The 22,667-nt window shown below is 42.3% G+C and overlaps 1 protein-coding gene across 1 annotated transcript in view; it reads left to right on the top strand.

Moving 5' to 3' along the window:
• The window catches only part of si:ch211-158d24.2 (multiple epidermal growth factor-like domains protein 9), a 106,006-nt gene extending 86,581 nt beyond the window's left edge, over positions 1-19,425 (top strand). Inside the window, exon 6 of the mRNA XM_067413322.1 lies at positions 18,572-19,425. Coding sequence (XP_067269423.1) covers positions 18,572-19,056 — 485 coding nt within the window. The 3' untranslated portion in view covers positions 19,057-19,425. The remainder of the gene's footprint in view (positions 1-18,571) is intronic.
• The last annotated feature ends 3,242 nt before the right edge of the window (positions 19,426-22,667 follow it).

Here is a 22,667-nt window from a genome sequence, read left to right as displayed (position 1 = left end):
GATGAATCCCACTGCTTTCCCCAAGTCCCGATGTACCAAGTGAGTGGGTTCCCTAGTTTACAGCATTATATGGGAGATCTGTTTTTTTCCTCAAGAAAATCAAACTATCGACATTGTCAGATATCACTCAATAATAGGTTCTGCAGGAAAGATTTAGTATCTGTGCACATAAAATATCAAGTGGTCAATGACTGGACTGTGAATATCAGTAACTCACAATGGTGTCATCTCAATGGTATGTGAGTGATTTTGTTGCTGAAATGGTTGCTGGGATATCAGCAACCACTGAGTCATAAATAATGAGTTCAAGCTTTAATGTAACCTAGTCTGGATAATTTTTAATGATTTTATTACACTGTTCGCAGTCTCTCCTGAGGTTAAGGATCTATGGTAGGGACAGTTGTTTATGGTTAGTCCCTCCGCTCCGGGTTCACCATCTCCGGCTCCTCACTCCACTCCTCGCTCACTGATATCAGAAACACCGCTACGTCTTCGCTCCGAGGAAATTTGCGGGTAACTGCTAAAGTATTTTAGTAAGCTCTGAAATATCACTATAAAGTTTGTTTTATAACCTGCATTAACTGAAAAAATTTATAAAAAACAAACAATAGGAGATTAAGAGCCTAGTTTCAACGTGGTTTATTGGAACATTTGTGTTCATTCCCCCCCCCCCCCCCCCCCCCCCCCACTATGCCAAACTTATAGGCTTTATCAGCATTACAAGTTAAATATCATTGATGCTTTTTGCAGTGCAAATTTTGTTTGAAAGTTTGGAAAGATAAACGTTTTCATCAGTTATTTTATCTACGGATCAATACAGATTTCTGCTAATTCAAAATCACATAGCCTAATAGAATAATAGAATAACTGTATAATGTAAATAACTACTGATAACTGTAAGCAGGTAAGCACTGCAAGATGTTTTTGAATGCATTAGAGAGAACGATTACGTGTGTGAATAAGTGCTACCTGTTAAAAATGTGCTTTCACCCGATCATATTCAGTAGGCTATGTAGAAGGTAAATAAAAATCCCTTAAACTTAAACATCCCGCTCATGCCCATCGCCGCGTGATCCATCTGTATCAAGCTCATTATTTACCATGTGAGTTCTGAACACTGTACTATGCTTATTTAAATCTTTTCATTTCTACACATATTAGGCTACATATTTCTCTTGTCTGTGAGGCAAGCCTGCTGAGTTTCAGTTTATTTGAGACGCGCTCCAGTTCATGATGAAAGCGATCGCTTCCGCGACCTCATTGTCTACTTATTTGTTTCTTATTTATTAAATATGCAATTGGCCAAAGAAACCTTTATTAAAATTAAGAGACAATTTGTACAAAACGAAAGAAAGGCTTTTTACAAAACATAACTTAATATTAAACTAAATATAACCACCACAATCATTTCTGACCTACTCGCGTCTCATCATTTTGGTGGGCCTGCGGATTATTGAGCTGATCACACCGGCTCAGCTACGCTCCGCATTAGTCATTACAGGCTCGCTCTCACCAGAACGCCCACGTATTCAAAAATGGTCGGGTTTAAATCGGGCTCGGGCTCATAATTACAGGTAATGTGTCTGGCAGGGCCGGTCTCTCGGGTGCACGGGCTCGGGTGGGTCGGGCTTGATTTTTTTGAGCCGATCTAAGCTCTAGTTCTGGCTAAAAATGTAGTTATTAATATTATGTGCCGGCCCGTTGGCATGAATTGTACTCGTGATGGAGGGGTAGTGGAGCGCTCTCGGAGCGAGTGAAAACCACAACGCTCCGACTTTAAAAAAAATCTGCTCCTCAAACCTCACTCCATTCAAAATCTCGCCGCTCCACTCCTCGCTCCGCTCCCACTCCACTCACATACTCTGGTCTACACTAACCATAAACAATGGTTTTCCATCCTACTCCTCACCATAGATCCTTAACCTCAGGTGAAAGTGCGAACAGTGTAATAAAATCATTAAAAATTATCCAGACTAGGTTACATTAAAGCCTGCACTCATTATTTATGACTCAGTGGTTGCTGATATCCCAGAGACTTCCTGTGTAGGCACGCCTTATTTTATGTATTATTGACATACAGTTAAATGTACGTGTAATAGTTCGTATGAGGGAAGAAGGAGGCGGGAACCGGCGTACATTCAACAAATTTAATTAAATAAATAAACAAAACGAAAGTAACGCGGGCAGCCCCTCACGGACGACTGCCCGCACACACATGATACACCCACAACACAACTCATAAAATCCAGGCCTGGTTCTCTCTAGTCCTTCACCGGTGTCACTCGTTAGCTCCCTCATGAGAGGATTCGAGACGGCGGTGTGACTCGCAGGTGACGCTCATCTTCAATCACGCACCGGTCTCCTCTCGCTCCTCCCATGTCTTGCTCACCCACCTCGCCACATATGTATTTGCATTTTTATGTTTCACTTTTTTTTTACATTCATTTCAAGTTATACAGGTCCTTTTCAAAAAATTTGCATATTGTGATAAAGTTCATTATTTTCCATAATGTAATGATAAAAATTAATCTTTCATATATTTTAGATTCATTGCACACCAACTGAAATATTTCAGGTCTTTTATTGTTTTAATACTGATGATTTTGGCATACAGCTCATGAAAACCCAAAATTCCTATCTCAAAAAATTAGCATATCATGAAAAGGTTCTCTAAACGAGCTATTAACCTAATCATCTGAATCAACTAATTCACTCTAAACACCTGCAAATGATTCCTGAGGCTTCTAAAAACTCTCAGCCTGGTTCATTACTCAAAACCGCAATCATGGGTAAGACTGCCGAGCCGACCCTGTCCAGAAGGCCATCATTGACACCCTCAAGCGAGAGGGTAAGACACAGAAAGAAATTTCTGAGCGAATAGGCTGTTTCCAGAGTGCTGTATCAAGGCACCTGTGGGAAGGAAAAAGTGTGGCAAAAAACCGCTGCACAATGAGAAGAGGTGACCGGACCCTGAGGAAGATTGTGGAGAAGGACCGGTTCCAGACCTTGGGGGACCTGCGGAAGCAGTAGACTGAGTCTGGAGTAGAAACATCCAGAGCCACCGTGCACAGGCGTGTGCAGGAAATGGGCTACAGGTGCCGCATTCCCCAGGTCAAGCCACTTTGGGCTACAGAGAAGCAGCACTGGACTGTTGCTCAGTGGTCCAAGTACTTTTTTCGGATGAAAGCAAATTTTGCATGTCATTCAGGAATTAAAGTGCCAGAGTCTGGAGGAAGACTGGGGAGAAGGAAATGCCAAAATGCCTGAAGTCCAGTGTCAAGTACCCACAGTCAGTGATGGTCTGGGGTGCCATGTCAGCTGCTGGTGTTGGTCCACTGTGTTTTATCAAGGGCAGGGTCAATGCAGCTCGCTATCAGGAGATTTTGGAGCACTTCATGCTTCCATCTGCTAAAAAGCTTTATGGAGATGAAGATTTCATTTTTCAGCACGACCTGGCACCTGCTCACAGTGCCAAAACCACTGGTAAATGGTTTACTGACCATGGTATTACTGTGCTCAATTGGCCTGCCAACTCTCCTGACCTGAACCCCATAGAGAATCTGTGGGATTTTGTGAAGAGAAAGTTGAGAGACGTAAAAAAGAGTCTTGTTTGTATTAGTCTTATCACAGTTATACTTGACACAGGATGACTTGCTGTGTTTCATGTAAACATGTCGTTCTTATAGGCTATTCATCATTCATCCTTTTCAATAACGTGAAAACATATGCACTGTATTTTGCAGTGTCGTCTTTTAAAGTCATAACTCTATTATGCTATTTTAAAGTTTCCTAGTTTTGTTTTGGAGTTCTCCAACAACAGGTTTACATGCATCAAAGGTCATAAAACTTTTCATGTTCTCATAATGCACATTGCACATACCACAATTTTCAATGATTCTCAAACAACTCGATGGATGAATCAAAGATTTTCAAAAGTCTCTCTACATCTCTTCTTTCCACGAGCCTACTCTGCTCTGAATACAGCGGGTATTTCTAAAAACAAACGTCCATTACCGTAAACTTTGGCTCCGTCCGGAAGCTTCCTAATGCTCACTGATAGTATACACTGGGTGTTTCTCAAACGGAAGGCTGCATCCTATGAAGGCTGAATCGTCTAAAGGATCCTTGGAATGCAACCCTTATTTCACTGCCTTCATTCGGCCTGTTTTGAAGGATGCAGTGGATGTATCCTGTGGCCTTAAATCACCCACAATGCTTTGCACACATTTAAATTTACAAAAATAAAAGGATGAAAAATTAGTGAGTACTAAGCTTGTCTTGTTATGTTATCTTTAGTTTTGCTGTAAATTTATCATTAACACTAAACTGAGAATAATGTAAGCCACTGGGAGACCACAGTCGACTGTCATTCACTGTATTGCATAATAGAAACCCAGTTAGTATAAAGATTTGTAATACAAAGTATTTTTCCAAAATTAAGTTTTAACCCTCTTGGCGCCACGGTCGAGTTTACTCGACAAGGTGCGTCACTGAATAAAACGGCCGATTTTGTCAAATAGGGTGTCAAATTTCAATCAACCTCCCCTCCACTAGATGGTAGACATGTTGTACTTCATCCCTGACTCATACAAACATCATGATCCTATACAAAATATGCGAGCAAGAGCGCTTTGAATCAGTGTAAACAAAAGCGGAGCTGACGTGCGAGTGAGTTGTTTTATCAGAGCATTGTCAACGTCAGCGAGTATTTGCATTAGATTTTTATTACTATAATTATTTTCTAATGGCATCAATAAAGCTTACCCGCGATGAAGTGTTGGGTCTTCTATTCGCGGACCCTGATTCTGAAGGGAAATATGAGATGACGGTGATTCTGAAAGTGAAACTAAACCTAACGTTACACTAAAGCACAAACGGTGGATCATTTGCCCAATGTAGATGGTCCTTTGCCCAATGTCAGTGGTGGGAATAATGTTTCCCGGGGTCCCAGTGTTCATCGCGAAGTTAGCAGGTGTGTTAGTGTTGGGAATGAGGCGGCCGCGGGAGATTTTTGCCGCGCTCACCATGAAGCGCGCGTCTTCTCACCGCGCGCATCTCCGCGATCACGGTGACAGTACTGTGGTGGAGACTTTATCTAACGCCACTGGGTATGTTAGAAGAGGTCGAAGAATTCATAAGCAAGTTCGAGGGCAACGTGGAGGCGGGGTGGGGTGTCAAAATTACAATAACAGTGGTCCAGGCTGTGCAGACTCGGCGGCGCGTGAGGCAGATCTGGACGCGAGTAGACGCGCTGTGACACGGGGCAGGAGGGCTATTATGCATAATATATAATATATATGTGCCCTATATATGGAATCAGAGTGCTTACTGTATGTAGTAAATTGAAAATCTCTACAGCAAAAGGCAAACCGCTACATGCATTCGGTTTGTTTCTACCATTTATTAGTAATGATTTACACAGTTTGTTTACTATTTACCTGAACATTCAGTATTGTGCAATATAGCATAAAAAAGGTAAGGGACATTTTGGGGGGAAAGAAGTGCTGCATTTTATCATTTAAACATGTGGCTTTTCATGAAAATTCTATAATCCAAGATTGCCCCAACGTTATGACGTCATAATATGCAAATTAGATGAGAAAACGTAATCTCTACATAAACTTATGGTCCTCCTTAATATTTCTCTAATTTACATAAAGTTTCCATCTTTTATCACTTTTAAGATATAGCCTTTTGAAATGAAGATGTCAAAATCGAACATTTTAGGAAAAAACCTCTGGCGCCTAAAGGGTTAAAGCAGCACTTTTGCTCTCGGGGTCCCCCTACAGTTAGGAAAAAATAATGTCCTCAACTACTGTCGTAAGCTGTCATCCTACAACAGGGGATGTCATCGCGCGTGCATTTGTTGACATGACAACCCTGAGAGCCCTGAACTAGTAATGCGCGGGTCGTCTCATAACCCGTGGACCCCGTATGTCTATTTAATGGTCGCAGGTGCGGGGCGGGTTGTAAAAATATATACAGTGGTGCGGGGCGGGCCAAATAACTTCATAAAAGCGGCCCCGCGGGTTGGTGCAGCACTAACAGTTCCCCTGAACACTGCAGGAGGAGTTCACATGCAGGTGTTCTTCGGCGGCGCGTGTGAAATGTCTTCATCCCAGGTAACGTTACAGTCAGTGGCATATGTTTCAGCATGTCATATTGTAACGGATTCACAGAGGCAGGATTCAATTGCAAGTAACTCAGTTTAATTTGACAGATAGTGTCACAGAAGTCAAAACTCAGAACACTGAAGAAGTCCGGGTAAGACGGAGCAGTGAGAGAGGCTCTGTTGGCGACACGGGCAGGCTGTGAGCAGCTGTGACTCGGGAGATCGGTAGAGGTAATCCGGGAAGGGATCCAGCGTTTCACGGAAGGGGGAAACGACAACCAACACGGAGACACAAGGGGAAACATCCAACAACGCTCTGACAAAGACAAGAGAGAAACAGAGAGACTAAATAGGGTGAAGGTGATGAGTTGCAGCTGGTGCAGGTGATCAGCCACAGGTGCGTGATGAGCCAATCCCAGGCTCCGCCCTCACCTACATTCAACACGCACCCAAGAGTGAGACAGGGAATCCATGAACCGTGACAGTACCCCTCCCCCTAGGAGCGTCCCCTGACGCTCCCAGCCGACCTTACCTGTTGATTGTAATCATCAATAAGGGAGTGATCCAGAATGTCCCTAGCAGGAACCCAACTTCTCTCCTCCGGACCGTAACCTTCCCAGTCCACCAAGTACTGGAAACCGCGTCCCCTCCGTCTAGAATCCAGAATGCGATTAACCGAATAAGTTGGTTCCCCATCTACGAGTCGCGGCGGTGGGGGAACCGGGACTGGCGGATTAAGGTGGGAGTGAAAAACAGGTTTGATTTTGGATACATGGAAGGCGGGATGAATCCTCCTGTACGCCGGAGGGAGTTTGAGGCGGACTGTCACCGGACTAATGATCTTGGTGACAGTGAACGGGCCGATAAATTTGGGAGCAAGTTTATTAGATACGGAGCGGAGAGGAATGTTCTTGGTAGAAAGCCACACTTTTTGACCGACGACGTAAACGGGAGGCTTAGACCGGTGGCGATCGGCTTTAGCCTTGGTGCGCGCTCCCACCTGGAGCAGAGTCTCACGGGCTCTGGTCCATGTGCGATGACACCTCTGGATAAAGGCGTGAACAGAGGGGACCGCGACCTCGGAATCCAGACTAGGAAAAATAGGTGGCTGGTAACCTACACTACACTCAAATGGCGAAAGGCCCGTAGATGACACTGGCAACGAGTTATGAGCGTACTCAACCATAGAGAGTTGCTGGCTCCAGGATGAAGGATTCTTGGATACCAAACATCGCAACACTCTTTCCAGATCCTGATTGGCTCTCTCGGTCTGACCGTTGCTTTGGGGGTGATAACCCGAAGACAGACTAACCGTGGCTCCTAGTAATTTACAAAACTCCTGCCAAAATTTGGACACAAATTGGGAACCTCTGTCGGAGACCACGTCCATCGGGAGGCCATGTAACCGAAAGACGTGGTCTACTACAGATACCGCTGTCTCCTTGGCTGAGGGTAATTTGGGCAAGGGAATGAAATGTGCTGCCTTCGAGAATCGGTCCACGACGGTCAAAACGACCGTCTTGCCCTGGGAGGGGGGGAGGGCGGTAACAAAATCTAGAGCGATGTGGGACCAGGGTCTCGAAGGAACAGACAACGGCTGAAGTAACCCATGGGGAGGTTGGTTAGATGTCTTACCAACCGCACAGACCGAGCAAGCCAAAACAAAACTGCGAATGTCGCGAGCCATAAGTGGCCACCAAAATCGTTGCTTTATTAAACTGCAAGTGCGGTTTACCCCTGGATGACAAGCAATGTTGGAGCAGTGACCCCATTTTAGGACCTCGGATCTTAACCCCTCCGGAACGAACAAACAACTCGGTGGGCCGCCGGGCGGGGGCGTTACCCCTTCTAAGGCCACTTTGACCTTCGATTCGATCTCCCATGTGAGTGTAGAGATAACTATCTTCTCTGGCAAAATACACTCGGGAGTAACCGGGCGTTCGGAAGCATCAAAAATACGAGATAAAGAGTCGGGTTTGATGTTTTTAGACCCGGGGCGGTACGAGAGAACAAAGTCAAAACGTCCGAAAAAAAGTGCCCACCGAGCCTGCCTGGAGTTGAGTCTTTTAGCAGATCTAATATATTCAAGGTTCTTATGATCCGTCCATACAATAAAAGGTACCCCCGACCCTTCAAGCCAATGACGCCACTCCTCCAACGCTAACTTGACGGCCAACAACTCTCTGTTACCAATGTCATAATTGCGTTCGGCAGGAGAAAGACGATGGGAGAAAAACGCGCACGGGTGCATCTTGTCATCTGAGGGAGAGCGCTGTGAAAGAACCGCTCCTACCCCCACCTCTGACGCGTCGACCTCTACCACGAACTGACGTGTGGAATCAGGGGCGACTAAGATGGGAGCCGAAACAAAGCGGCTTTTGAGTTTGGCGAATACAGCCTCGGCTGTATCGGACCACCTGAACGTCGTTCGGGGAGAGGTCAAGGCAGTCAGAGGTGCGGCTAGTTGGCTGAAATTGCGAATAAAACGCCGATAGAAATTGGCGAACCCCAGAAACCTCTGTAGGGCCTTACGGGAATCTGGACTTGGCCAATCCATCACAGCCTTAACCTTGTCGGGATCCATGCGCATTCCCTCCGATGACACGATGTACCCTAAAAAAGGAACAGACTGTGCATGAAAAGCGCATTTCTCCGCCTTGACAAAAAGCCCATTCTCTAGCAACCTCTGAAGCACTCGTCTGACGTGTCGAACATGTTCCTGGAGAGACGAAGAAAAAATCAAAATGTCATCCAGGTAGACATATATGAATTGGTCGACCATGTCTCTCAACACATCATTGACGAGTGCCTGGAAAACCGCTGGGGAGTTGGAAAGGCCGAAAGGCATGACCAAATATTCAAAATGCCCCCTGGGGGTGTTAAATGCGGTTTTCCATTCATCCCCCTCCCTGATGCGAACCAAATGATAAGCGTTACGTAAGTCCAACTTCGTGAAGACGGATGCTCCCTGTAACCTCTCGAAAGCTGAAGACATCAACGGCAAAGGATAGGTATTCTTTACCGTGATGTTATTCAGCCCTCGGTAATCAATGCAAGGTCGCAGAGAACCATCCTTCTTCCCCACGAAGAAGAACCCCGCCCCCGCTGGAGAAGAGGAAGGGCGGATGAATTTGGAGGCTAGAGAATCAGAAATATATTTCTCCATGGCCTCCCTCTCTGGAATAGAAAGAGAGTATAGTTTGCCCTTAGGCGGAGACTTACCTGGGAGTAAATCTATAGCACAGTCATAGGGACGATGCGGAGGAAGAGAAGCAGCTCGGGACTTACTGAACACTTCCTTCAGGTCGAGGTACTCCGGAGGCACGTTAGACAGATTCACCGTCTCACTCTGAAAAACAGAACGAGACACAGACGAACAAGCAGACACCAAACAAGACTCATAACACTTATCACTCCATGCAGACACAGAGTTTTGTCCCCAGTCAACCCTTGGGTTATGTAACTCCAGCCAAGGGTGACCGAGGACAATGGGAGCCAAAGGGGAGTCCAGGATAAAAAATGAAATGAGTTCAGTGTGGTTGCCAGACGTGATCAGTGTAAGTGGTTCTGTGGTGAATGAAATGTCAGGGAGAACTTGTCCGTTGAGTGCGTTGACAGAGATGGTGTTCTTAAGTGCAATGGTGGGTATTTTGAGTTTGTGTGCAAGGGCAGAGTCAAGAAAGTTACCCTCCGCTCCCGAGTCGAGGAGTGCTGGGCTGGAAAATTCCTGGGCTGCCCACAGCAATCTCACCGGAAGGAGAGTGGAGGATGAGGTCTTTTCCACGGAGATCCCGCCCGACAGTAGCCTTCTCCTTACCGCCGGGCGTGGTCCTCTTACCGGGCAGGAGTCTAGCAGGTGTCCGGTCCCGCCGCAGTAGAGGCAAAGACCACGGGATCTCCGTCTCGCTCTCTCCTCCCGGGAGAGCCGAGCTCGACCCACCTGCATGGGCTCCGGGTCGAAGGTGTAGCTGACCGCATCCGCAGCGTTGGCCTGAGGGCATTCGACACTCTTGTGCTGAAACTCCATCCTGGATCTCAGCCGACTCAGACGAGTGTCCACCCTCAACGCAAGTTCGATCAGTCCGTCAATCTTCTCCGGAAGGTCGATCATGAAAATCTCTTTCTGGATGCGGTCAGCCAGCCCATGCAGGAACATGTCCCACTGTGCCTCCTCGTTCCACTTGCACTCGGCGGCCAGGGTGCGGAACTCGATGGAATAATCCGAGACCGAGCGGTTACCTTGACGGAGCTCTGCGAGTTGACGTGCCGCTTCTCTTCCGGTTACCGCTCGGTCAAACACCCTTCTCATCTCCGCCGCCAGCGTCTGGAACGAAGAGCTGCAAGGATGTTGATTTTCCCACACCGCCGTTCCCCAAAGTGCGGCTCGTCCGGAGAGCAGGGTGAGGACGAATGCCACCTTGGATCTCTCCGTGTTGAAAGTCTGCGGTTGAAGAGCGAAAAACAAGGAACACTTGGTAAGGAAGGCTCTGCAATAATTGCTCTCACCGGCATAACTCTCAGGGGTAGGCAGACGTGGTTCCGGTTGACGCGATGCAGATGGTGTGTGGGGGATCGGCGGTGGGTCGGGCACAGTGGGACCGACGAGTTGTTGCATCTGTTGGGTCAGCTCGGCCACCCGTGCCACCAAGGTGTGTACTGCCTGTCCTGTGGCAGTTAAGTTCGCCTCCTGCTGGTCCAGTCTCTCGTTGCTGCTGGTCAGTAGGGCGTTGATACTCGCTGAATCCATGGTTGGTCAGAGCGTTCTGTAACGGATTCACAGAGGCAGGATTCAATTGCAAGTAACTCAGTTTAATTTGACAGATAGTGTCACAGAAGTCAAAACTCAGAACACTGAAGAAGTCCGGGTAAGACGGAGCAGTGAGAGAGGCTCTGTTGGCGACACGGGCAGGCTGTGAGCAGCTGTGACTCGGGAGATCGGTAGAGGTAATCCGGGAAGGGATCCAGCGTTTCACGGAAGGGGGAAACGACAACCAACACGGAGACACAAGGGGAAACATCCAACAACGCTCTGACAAAGACAAGAGAGAAACAGAGAGACTAAATAGGGTGAAGGTGATGAGTTGCAGCTGGTGCAGGTGATCAGCCACAGGTGCGTGATGAGCCAATCCCAGGCTCCGCCCTCACCTACATTCAACACGCACCCAAGAGTGAGACAGGGAATCCATGAACCGTGACACATATGAATATAATTTCATGGGTTTTATTTTTTTCAAATGGCAAATAATCGCGATGCTCACGTTTACAAGCCCGCGTCATTATAGTCTTTGTAGGATGCAGCCTTCCTTTTGAGAAACACCCATTGTAAAGGCCGTAATGATGACATTGATTTTACATAAATCCCAGCGCGAGTCTGAATCAATGATGAAACCGCGAAAGAACTAGTTATTCAACCCAACCCTCGAGCAGGATGTCTCATTGATGCTACACAGTTTGGGTTACGAGATGTTTCAATTCCTCACCATCATCATTAGCAAGTGAGCTTCCATCAACAAACCTGTGTGCTGTGTGTGTGTGTGTGTGTGTGTGTGTGTGTGTGTGTGTGTGTGTGTGTGTGTGTGTGTGTGTGTGTGTGTGTGTGTGTAATCCCACATGTGGGAACTGTATCAATGACAGTGCATAAGTTAGCCCATCTGATGTAAACATTAACGTTTGAAAAACGAATCTTGCACTATCCTTTATCTTTACTCAAAGTAGTAAGATCTGATAAGACAATCTGCATTACTAGACACAGTTTTAGGTAGGCTAATATTGCAGCCCACATGCTGATTTACCGTAGTATTTCAGTAAGACAGTAATAACGTAAGTTAACCGGAAGACCTACACAATAAACACATTGTAGGGTACAGCGTCTTCCAGACATGATGCCATACATCATCTGCTGCAGTTTTCAAGGTTTCCATGATCTTTGCACAGCGTGAGTGCGTCAGGCAATATGCTAATGTTTTGTCATGATGTCACAATAGACTCGTTTGAAAAAGAGTCATGAGTCATCGACTGTCCCAATGGCCCTATAAAGCCTCACAGTCTTCCTCTGAGTCTGCACTTTCATGACGTAATGCCCTTCTGTCCTTCTGACATCTAAAATGACAAATGGGACACCCTGCATGAAGTGTGCCATTTGCGACAGCCTTACTTTTAAGAGACAATAACTTTATATATGGTGCACTTTCAGATTTAAAAATTTGCAGGATATTTTCATTCACTTAGAACTATGTAACACACCACTAGACATGTGCCGATTTTCGATAATGCGATTTATCACGATAATGAATATGCACGATATTGTTATCGTGGGAACTTTAAAATATCATAAATAATAATTTATTAACAATTAATATTTTTTTATATAATGCACTCAAGAATACATTGCTCATCAACAGTATAAATGCTCAACACCGCTGTTCTGCATCAAATGGACACGCTCAGATGTAAACAAGCCCTACGTGCGTTTGCACATGACTGAACATGTGAAGGAGCCGCGCTGATGAAGTGCCGCTCAGTGACAGCAGAGGGCGCTGGTGAACGGCAGAATGCGGCGATTACCCCGGAAACCCCGCAAACAAAAGCATCGGCGCTAGTGAAGGCGTTTTTAAAACAGCCATTCGTTTTTTGTAATCTCAATGTTCATAACAGCACCTAATACTTACAATTTTTCTCAATTGCTAAAACACTAAAACCCATCGGCTGAACAAATTTCTCAGTTGCCTGAACTCATTTAGCTAATTGTGCAGTCTGTTGTCAATACCTTAAACCATTTCACATCATAAAACACAATTTGCAGATCTCACTTAGACTTTTCAGCAAAACTCTAAACACATTCTCATTGTCAAGACACATACTGCTCTCTAATGCACATGCCATTCATACGGGTTAACACAAGTGGCAACAATCAAATACAAATGGAGAACACAACAATGTCATTGATTGAACACAACCACTCAAAACTGATTTAACCTGTTTCAAATAATGAGACACAACCAATATAAGTACAGTGCATTGTAGGCTGTATACTGTACAATTAACAAATCATATTGCCCTGAACATGTTGCTTTCCATTTGTTTACAGTAGGCCACTGACTGCTCAATAGATTTTGACTGGTTGCAGGTTCATATCAACAAAGAACGAGTTTGTGAGATGCAGAGTACATTACTGAAAAAATCAGCCTAATCTAATGAAAATGCATATCTATAGCACAAATTGTATTTATTGTGCGATTTATATGCCAAAATGAGTTTTTATGTGCATATGTTACGCATGCAGTTTTCGTGTGCATATGATATGTCCTTTATATTGTGTTATGTGCACGTACTCCAAACAACTCAACCTACCCAATGGGGTGACAATGCAAATCATATGCACATAGAAAATAATTGTGCTGTATAAATCGCACAATAAATACAATTTGTGATGTATATGCATTTCATGAGAATGAGTTGGTAAAAATAGGGCTACAAGCAAGAGGAAGAACAAAAAATTGCAAAGCAAAGCAGAGTAGGAATAATTTCTGACCAATTTTGAGCTACTATGATCACAAGACAATGACAGAAAAATATGAAATTTGTTTTCAGATTAAAAATGTACTTCTGCCTGAGAACTATGTTTTGAACAATGTGTTTTCTATTTTTTGCTGTATTGTTTACTGATTGCTTGATAGTGTTTATCATTTTGATCACTTTGTTTATGATTTGAGAGCAGTGTTTGATTTTGAACACAGGTAAAACTGTTTTGAGGTGAAAGTTTCATTTTGCAAGAGAAGTCAGAGGTTTTGGGAATAGTGCTGAAGAGGAGGTTTTGTGTTTAATGGTTTCAGAAAATGGAGCAAGGTTTCAGAAATAGTGTTTTAGCAATTGAGAAAAACTGTAATAGATTACAGTTTTTCTCGATTGCTTAAACACATTTCTTGAAACTATGCCTCATATTCTCAAAACTATAAACACAAATCCATAACGTCTCACCCAGTTTCCCAAACAACCTATTTTCAGGTCAAAATGAAGCTCTACAATCAAAACCATTCACTCTTGCTGAAAAACCAAACTTTGCCCTCAGACAAGACACACAAGCCCTCAAAATCACACACACTACAACATAGTCTAACACACTGGTGCAATAAATTCAAAACAAAATTTCCAAAACTGGTAAGTTATGTTACTTGTGGTTCCCCTCCTCACAAACCTTTTCACATGATGAACAAAAGACACAACCAATGGATACATTGGCACATTTTTATTCATTCATTCATACTACACAGTACAACAAAAAAAAAAAAAAAAAAAAAAAAAAAAATTCCGCCTCAGCCTCCCGTCTTTGGTCTGGGTCAGGCCAGAGAATCTCATCCACATCACAGGCTATATTAGCCCTAGCCTGGCAGCGGGGGTAAAATCCTCTTGCATGCCTGATCCACCCCTGGCACGCATCTACTGACACATGGCCTGGACGAGGTGAACAAGCATATAAGGTTCTCGATCATACACTTTCCACTAGTGTTGTAGTCAAGACCACCTAAACCGAGACCAAGACAAGACCAAGACTTTGAAGGGCCGAGACAGAGTCAAGACCAAGACCAAGACAGGCCGAGACCGAGTCAAGACCAAGACCAGTGCATGTCCCCACACTTATGATAAAATGTGGAATATGCATATGATTGGCACTTCTCTCGTATAATCAACTAAACTGGCTCTAATTTCATCCGAGACTGCTTGTCTTCCTCCTCCTCCTCCTCCTCCTCCTCCTCCTCCTCCTCCTTCACCATGTCCCATTCCTCCTCCTCCTCCTCCTCCTCCTCCTTCACCACGTCCTCTTCCTCTCCCTCCTCCTTCACCATGTCCTCTTCCTCCTCCTCCTTCACCACGTCCTCTTCCTCTCCCTCCTCCTTCACCATGTCCACTTTCTCCTCCTCCTTCACCACGTCCTCTTCCTCTCCCTCCTCCTTCACCATGTCCTCTTCCTCCTCCTTCACCACCCACGTCCTCTTCCTCTCCCTCCTTGACCTCTTCCTTCATTTCTTTGTGGATCCATTGTTCCAAAGCTCAAATGAACTGACTCTGGCACTTTTATGTAACTTGAAAGTTCTGATTGATGTGTGTTAAATTTTGACTCTTAGTGTTTTCACCTGGGTAATTGTGTGCTAATTGAGCTGAAACTATGCTGACTTGAGTGAACAATATTGAATTCTAGTGCTTTCTAAATGACCAGATGGTCTAGGCAATGAGAAATTAAGGGATTTGTGTGTAGAGTTTTGCAGTGACAGTTTAACAAATCTGACTCATGTGTCAAAACAGGGAATAGTGTTTATAGTTTAGTGAAATGGGTGTGCTTTTTGATAAATTGCGTTATGGTTTTGAAATTTTAGTTCAAAAGCCGGGTTATAGTGTTTAAGCAATCGAGAAAAACTGTAAGTAATATATGAATTGCTATTAATTAAATATGACATCATTAATTCCCTAATAACATATTACATTAACTAATAATGTAAAGTCATGTATTCAAAGCATGCATTCCGACTCTCAGTTGTCTGTTTAATTAATCATTAATCATAACAATTGGCAAAATTATATTATGACTTTACTTGTTGAGGCACATGACTATTAACTAATTGTTACGTAATATGTCATTGTGGTTATGGCTTTTGAATTAATTTTGAATTAGTTAATAGTATCTTGCTCCTCATCTGTTTTATGGAGCTAATGTTATGGAACATGTCTATTTTAAGTTTAACCCCTATACTGCGTTAAGGTGCTTCATTGTCTCCTATTAATTGCAAATCTAACACATTCTTAATTGCAGTATCTAATCTTATCATTTGTTCAATTAAAGCATTGCATATCAGTCCCAAAAGATTTTATCTGCTTATTGATATTTACAGTTAATTTGAATATTTACTTTTTACTTTCGGTACTTGAGTATGTTTTAAATCTGATACTTTTGTACTTTTACTCAAGTGATGTTTGAATGGAGGACTTTCTACTTTTACTGGAGTATTTTTTTATTTAGGTATATATACTTTCACTCGAGTATAACTTTTGAGTACTTTTACCACCTCTGCCTTTCGGTTAGATAGAATAGTGATTTAAAAGCCCAGATACAGTTATTACCGGTGTTGTCACATGACATCACACTTTGATTAACCGGTGGGAAAATGTCCACACCGTCACATCCCTACTGTACATTCGCAAGATGGATGTGCATTGGTTAGTTTATCAGAGATAAGGACAAGAACAGGCTTGTCAAATGCAAATGCAGTCAAATGGAACCATTGTCTAAAACCAACATAACCATCGATGTCGCAACAATAAGAAAAGTACAAATGCGCATATTGTCGTAACTTAAGTGTTTACACACAGTTCTGTTGTGTCTATGAACAGACCTAAGCTATTCCCAGATATTGCCAGATAATCTTTAATACTTATAACAGAACTCAATAGTAATACAGGAGTAATGTAACGCATTAAAATTCTGAGACTAATATTGTAATGTAAAGAATTACTTTTAAATAGCAGTAATCTATAATATATTACAGTTTGGAAGTTGCACAACACTGGTGATGATTATAGTGGTTCCCAGTTTTTGGGGCTCATCAGAACGCTTTCTTACATCTCAGGCCTCAATGATTTCCTTATAACAGTTTCCTAATGTGGCAGAGAGAAGGTTCTTCCTTTGTTTGTTATGAAACATTAGGACAATGTTATATTGAAATCATTATAAAAACTTCAATTTAAGAACACTCCCAAAATATTATCAAAAGGTTGCAAGTGGCACATTCTAATTTTGTTAACTTGTCAAATTAGAAGAACATTTATAAAGAACATTCATGTCATCTCTCAATGATATCCTCAAAAGAGTGTCCTAATGTGCCGGAGAGAATATTCTTCCTTCGTTATTATGAAACATTGGGAATATTTTTTAAGATCATCGTACAACTTGTTACCTCAGAAACATTAAAACATCCTTTGAATGTTGCAGTTAAAATGTTATATCTTGGTTTGCTTTTAACGCTATAGGGGAAAAAATTAAATGAGAAAACATACTTAAAATATTCGTTAAACATTACATTCAAATGTTTTCTTCAGAACATTAACCGAATTTGTAGGGAATGTTAGCCAAAAGTTCTGAGAACGTTCCCTGCTAGCTGGGTGTATAACATCTACCAATGTCCAGTCGTTTTTATTTACTATTACTTAGAAAGAGTAAGAGTATAAGCATAAAATAAAAATCAATCGAATGTCGATCGCAATCGCATGACCTATTACATCATTTAACAGTAGCTCTGTCTTGTCTGTCGGTGTCCGTGTACTCTTTGCTCCGCGATTTTTCTTTGCGTGAGAAAATGGATGTGGCGTGAGAGTGTGTGAAAAGTGTAATTTGCTAATCTCACGCACGCTGAATGAGTGAGAGTTGGAAGCCCTGTCAATACTTAAAGCACACGAAACTGTCAAGTAGTAGGATGTAGCTATACACTCGCACCCCACGCATGCAGCGCAGCCTCTGTCTCACGAACACACACACACACACTCACGTGGATGCGTCAAAACGAACACAGAAATATTATTGAATGTGATTAGCAGGAGGTAAATCTATTTAAAAAGCTTGAAATTCCCCATCTGCTTCCTGTTGGGGATCTTATTTTAAATGTGGATAACTCATTTTGAAATGGATTTTGTGAGTCACTACAAAAGATGCAATCACTGAAATAGTAAAGACGTGAAAAGATGCAAAAAGTGTCCGGTCATTTCTTTAAATAGATAATGACATAATATATAGATATTTATAAAAGGATGTTTTTTTTTTTTTTTTTTTTCAGTTGCTCATGCAGAGTCACACATGGAAAATTCCTTTTTAAATTACTAATATGGGGAGAGACTTTTATATTTATAGAAATCTATATTTATGGTCAAAATATGTCCAAACACAGGATGAAAAAAAAAAAAGATCATGTCACTGAAAAAAAAAAAAAAAAAAAAGATTTAGCCTACTTTGAAACAATTTTCACTTAGAAATTGCTATTCACAAATAATTACAAAGAAACAAGTAACACATTGAAAAACGGATTTCTTGTAAAGCATACGTCTATAATGTTTGTTTACAACTTTGAAAAATTAATAGAAAAAAAAAATACATTTATTGAAAAAAAGTAAGCCTAGATGCAGTCCTAAGCCACTCTTTGGTTTGGTTTTTGGTAGATTTTTATCAAGATTTATTGTAATCTTTAATTCCTTCATCTAATTGCTTCAAGTTATTACATTTTCGTTTATATCCTTTATATCCTAACAATTTTAATAGTTGACTTTTTGTCTCCCTTTTGACTTTCTTTCTTGACTCTCTCTCTCTCTCTCTCTCTCTCTCTCTCTCTCTCTCTCTCTCTCTCTCTCTCTCTCTCTCTCTCTCTCTCTCTCTCTCTCTCTCTCTCTCTCTCTCTCTCTCTCTCTCTCTCTCTCTCTCAGCTGTGAGAATCTCCCCAACTCAAGACTTCAAGACCTCCACAACAGGAACCCCCAAATCCACAAGTTCCGTTTCTTCTACACCTCCTTCCCTTCTGCTCACGTCCTCCTCCCCCACCACCCACCCAAGCCTACCGACCCTGGAGTCCGGCACGGGGGACTCCGCTGGACACAACAGCACGGCCTCTGCTCTGACAGTAGTGTCCTGGACGCAGTTTAACATCATCATCCTCGCCGTCATCATCGTGGTCGTCGTCCTGCTCATGGGCTTCGTCGGAGGCGTCTATACATATCGTGAGTACCGCAACCGAAAACTGAACGCCCCGTTTTGGACCATTGAGCTGAAGGAGGACAACATCAGCTTCAGCAGCTACCACGACAGCATCCCGCACGCTGATCCCAATGGACTACTGGAGGAGGAGCCGTGTGTGGTCGCGGCCAATGGGCAGTTAGCGCTCGCCACTGCCGCCAACATGTACAAAGCGTGATGACATCGGTGCGATTGTATCATCTTTTAAAGGGAAAGTTCAACCAGAAATGAACGCTCTGCCATAATTTTCTCACCCTTATGTCGTACTAAACCTGTATGACTTTCTTTTTTTTTTTTGGGTGGAAGATAAAAAGATACTGTTCTTGTACCGAAAGTCGGTGGAGTCCAAAGCAACATATTTCCTTTTGTGTTCCACAGAAGAAACAAAGTCATACAGGTTTGGAACAACATGAGGGTGAGTAAAGCAAAGGTTTTTTTTTGGTGAACTCTCCCGTTAAAGGGTTAGTTTACCCAAACATGAAATTTCTTTCATTACTGACTCACCCCAATGTCGTTCCACACCCGTAAGATCTCCGTTCATCATCGGAACACAGTTTAAGATATTTTAGATTTAGTCCAAGGGCTTTCTGTCGTTTGAATGTAAGTGTATGCACACTTTGCTGTCCATGTCCAGAAGGTAATGAAAACATCATCAAAGTAGTCCATATGTGACATCAGTTGGTTAGTTAGACTCTTTTGAAGCGTCGACAATACATTTTGGTCCAAAAATAACAAAAACTTCGACTTTTTTCAGCATTGTCTTCTCTTCCGCGTTTGTTTTCAAACCTCATATAAAGATTCAAACGGTCGTGAATCAGCAGATTGATTTGTGATTCGTATCGCCAATGTCACGTGATTTCAGCAGTTTGCCAGTTGACAGGCGCGATCCGAATCATGATCCATGACCGTTTGAATTTTTATTTGAGGAACACGGAAGAGAAGACAATGCTGAATAAAGTGGTATTTTTGGTTATTTTTGGACCAAAATGTATTTCAAAAGAGTCTAATTAACCAACTGATGTCACATATGGACTACTTTGATGATGATTTCATTCCCTTCTGGACGTGGACAGCAAGTGGGCATACACTTACATTCAAAGCACAGAAAGCCCTCGGACTAAATCTAAAATATCTTAAACTGTGTTCCGAGGATGAACAGAGGTCTTATGGGTGTGGAACGACATTGGGGTGAGTCATTAATGAAAGAAATTTCATTTTTGGGTGAACTAACCCTTTAATTGCGATGATGAGTGAAAGGAGATAACATCTTTATTGGATTCTACACACTATTTAGCTCCCCATTGCTTCCTCTGTGATATCCTCATGCAAAGTGTTCTCACATACGATATTTCCTGCAACGTTTTAGAGAGGACTCGAGGAAATACAAGACAAGCCATTAACATGCTACTTCACGGTTGCCCTCAGGCACAAAAATCGATGAATCGCGAATATATTGCCTCTTAAATGAGCCTCTAAACTTTGTGTGTTTGAGTGTAAGGATGCTAAACTTTAATTGACACTTCTACATACATGAAAGAGGATTCACTTCCAATATTACAGTGGCAATTTAGACCCATGCCAAGATGATTTCATCCAAAACGGCTATTTGTATAGGAAACTCTTTAAAGGTTTTTAGAGTGACCCAATTGCACCGACTGGGAAATTCACATTGGCTTTTTCAGTAGAATACAGAGGAAGTCCGTTCAGTTGGCAATTCTTTTGTAAAGGAAACAAAGACTGTCCCTTGATACGGAAGCCTATGAAGGTGCGTATGAATTTGACAGAGACTATTTCATACGCACATGGCACTTTCAATTTCTTTGGAACGCCGCCTCGCAACGATTTCCTCTTGACCCGATTCCTGTCATGGATTGGTACCAAACTGAACATGCTACATAACAGTCATACCTGTAACACTAGCACCTGTTTCAGCCTTATTGTATTTATGAGTGAGTGGGTGTGTGTGTATGTGCGTGCTTGGAGAGAGAGCGAGAGAGAGAGAGAGAGAGAGTTTTGAGTGCGGAGATAGTTTCAGATCTTACTGTGTAGAGCTGGATTCTACGCAGGAATGTACAAAAAAGACTGGATTTCTTCTGCTGCATAGTTTCGCGAATACTGATCAAATGTTTGACACAATATTGTAGAAAAGCCATGCAAGCGTGAAATGACCCACGAGGAGCGTGTTCAGAAGACTTTGTCAAGTGGACTTTTTTTGGGAACCTGTAAGGTACGACGGTGGACAGTGTTTTTTTTGTTTTTTTTTTGTCTGCAAGAACCTTTTTAATTGTGATTCGGGATCATTTTGATGATTTGGACATAGGACCGGTGTTTGAACCAATTTGTTATTTTTGTTCCCCCCCCCCCTAATTTGTCTTGTTTATTCCTATTTATTTATCATTTGTGTTTGTCTCTGTGGTCTTATTTTATCAATGTTTTTTCAATCTTCATGCTGCATTGTACAGTGTACCATACCGAATGCAAACTCTGTAGGCCGAGTTGTGAGCACAACCTCAAAGACGTGTCGGAAGACTTATTTTCTTCTCTTATTTTCTTTCTAATTTATTTAGTCAGGTTACGTGTTAATAACTCACAGTATACAATGGGATTTTGGTGGAAAATGCTGTATTTTCTCATTCCTGAGTGGTCAAATGACTGAAAATAAAGGATTATTGAATCAAAGGACATGCTTCAAAGAGGTGGTATGTCACTTTTTGAAACTAAATGAGTGAAACTGAACTTCTCTAGAAAGGACAGTCTACCCAAAAATGGGAACAATAGCTTTGTAAAAAAATCACCCTATGTTGCAGAAAAACCTCCTAAATAAGACTTTTTTCTTCTTCTGTGGCATGTCCATACAATAAAAGTCAGTGTTGTTTTGTGACCTTATTGTCTTTCATTGTATGGTTAAAACAGTTAACGCCAGAGTTCAACAACAGTTCAAAATGTCTACTTTTGTGTTCCACAGAAGAAAGAAAGTCATACAAGTTGCCTGAGTAATGAGATGAGATGACAGCATTTAGCTTTTTGGGTGATTATCACGTTACAATTATTTATCCTCCCTTACAAAACAAAAAATATATTGCAGAATATTGGAAAATATCATGTTAGGCAATATATTCACATATATGAGATTTAATATTTATATTTTCCATGTATATTGCCTTACATTGAAAGCGGCAATCATTTGTATATTTTGCAATATATTACCTGAATATATAATATATTGTATAATACCATCAATATATTATTCTATCTATTTACAATATTTTTCAAGTAATATTCTGGTAAATATATTTTGCTTTTTTAAGGGCTGTCCCAGTTTAAACACTTATATACTGATTGAAACTCTCTTCACATCCTGATAGCAAATCAGAAATGGTCTAAATATATATATATATATATATATATATTTTTTGGGTCTCGAGTCTGCTCAGAAGCAGCTTGGAGCCCGCAGTCATCAGCGCAAAGTGGAGCCACGATATTAAGGTCCCGCCCACACTCCCGCCTGATCAGCAACTTTTTGTAAAATAACCAGTTATGGGAATGTAGAGATTAAAGTTAAAGCTCCAATCTGCTCCTGAAGTTCCCAAAAAATGTCTGTTGGTTTGGTCCCTCAGTGACTAAATCGATTGAAGAAAGTGTTACATACATAAGATTGTGGCCAAAACTGGCACTGCAATCACTTTCAAAATTCCCCCCTTTCCCCTGACTCGTATGGAGGGATTTTTCAGTCAGATTATAAACTAAAAGTCTAAAACTAAAAGTCTTAAACCAAAACATAAAATCTAA

Source organism: Pseudorasbora parva, chromosome 13 (genome assembly GCF_024679245.1).
Source record: "Pseudorasbora parva isolate DD20220531a chromosome 13, ASM2467924v1, whole genome shotgun sequence".
In the NCBI taxonomy this organism is placed as follows: Eukaryota; Metazoa; Chordata; class Actinopteri; order Cypriniformes; family Gobionidae; genus Pseudorasbora; species Pseudorasbora parva.
The sequence above is the reverse complement of the archived record's forward strand: the minus strand, read 5'-3'. Positions and strand labels throughout refer to the sequence as shown.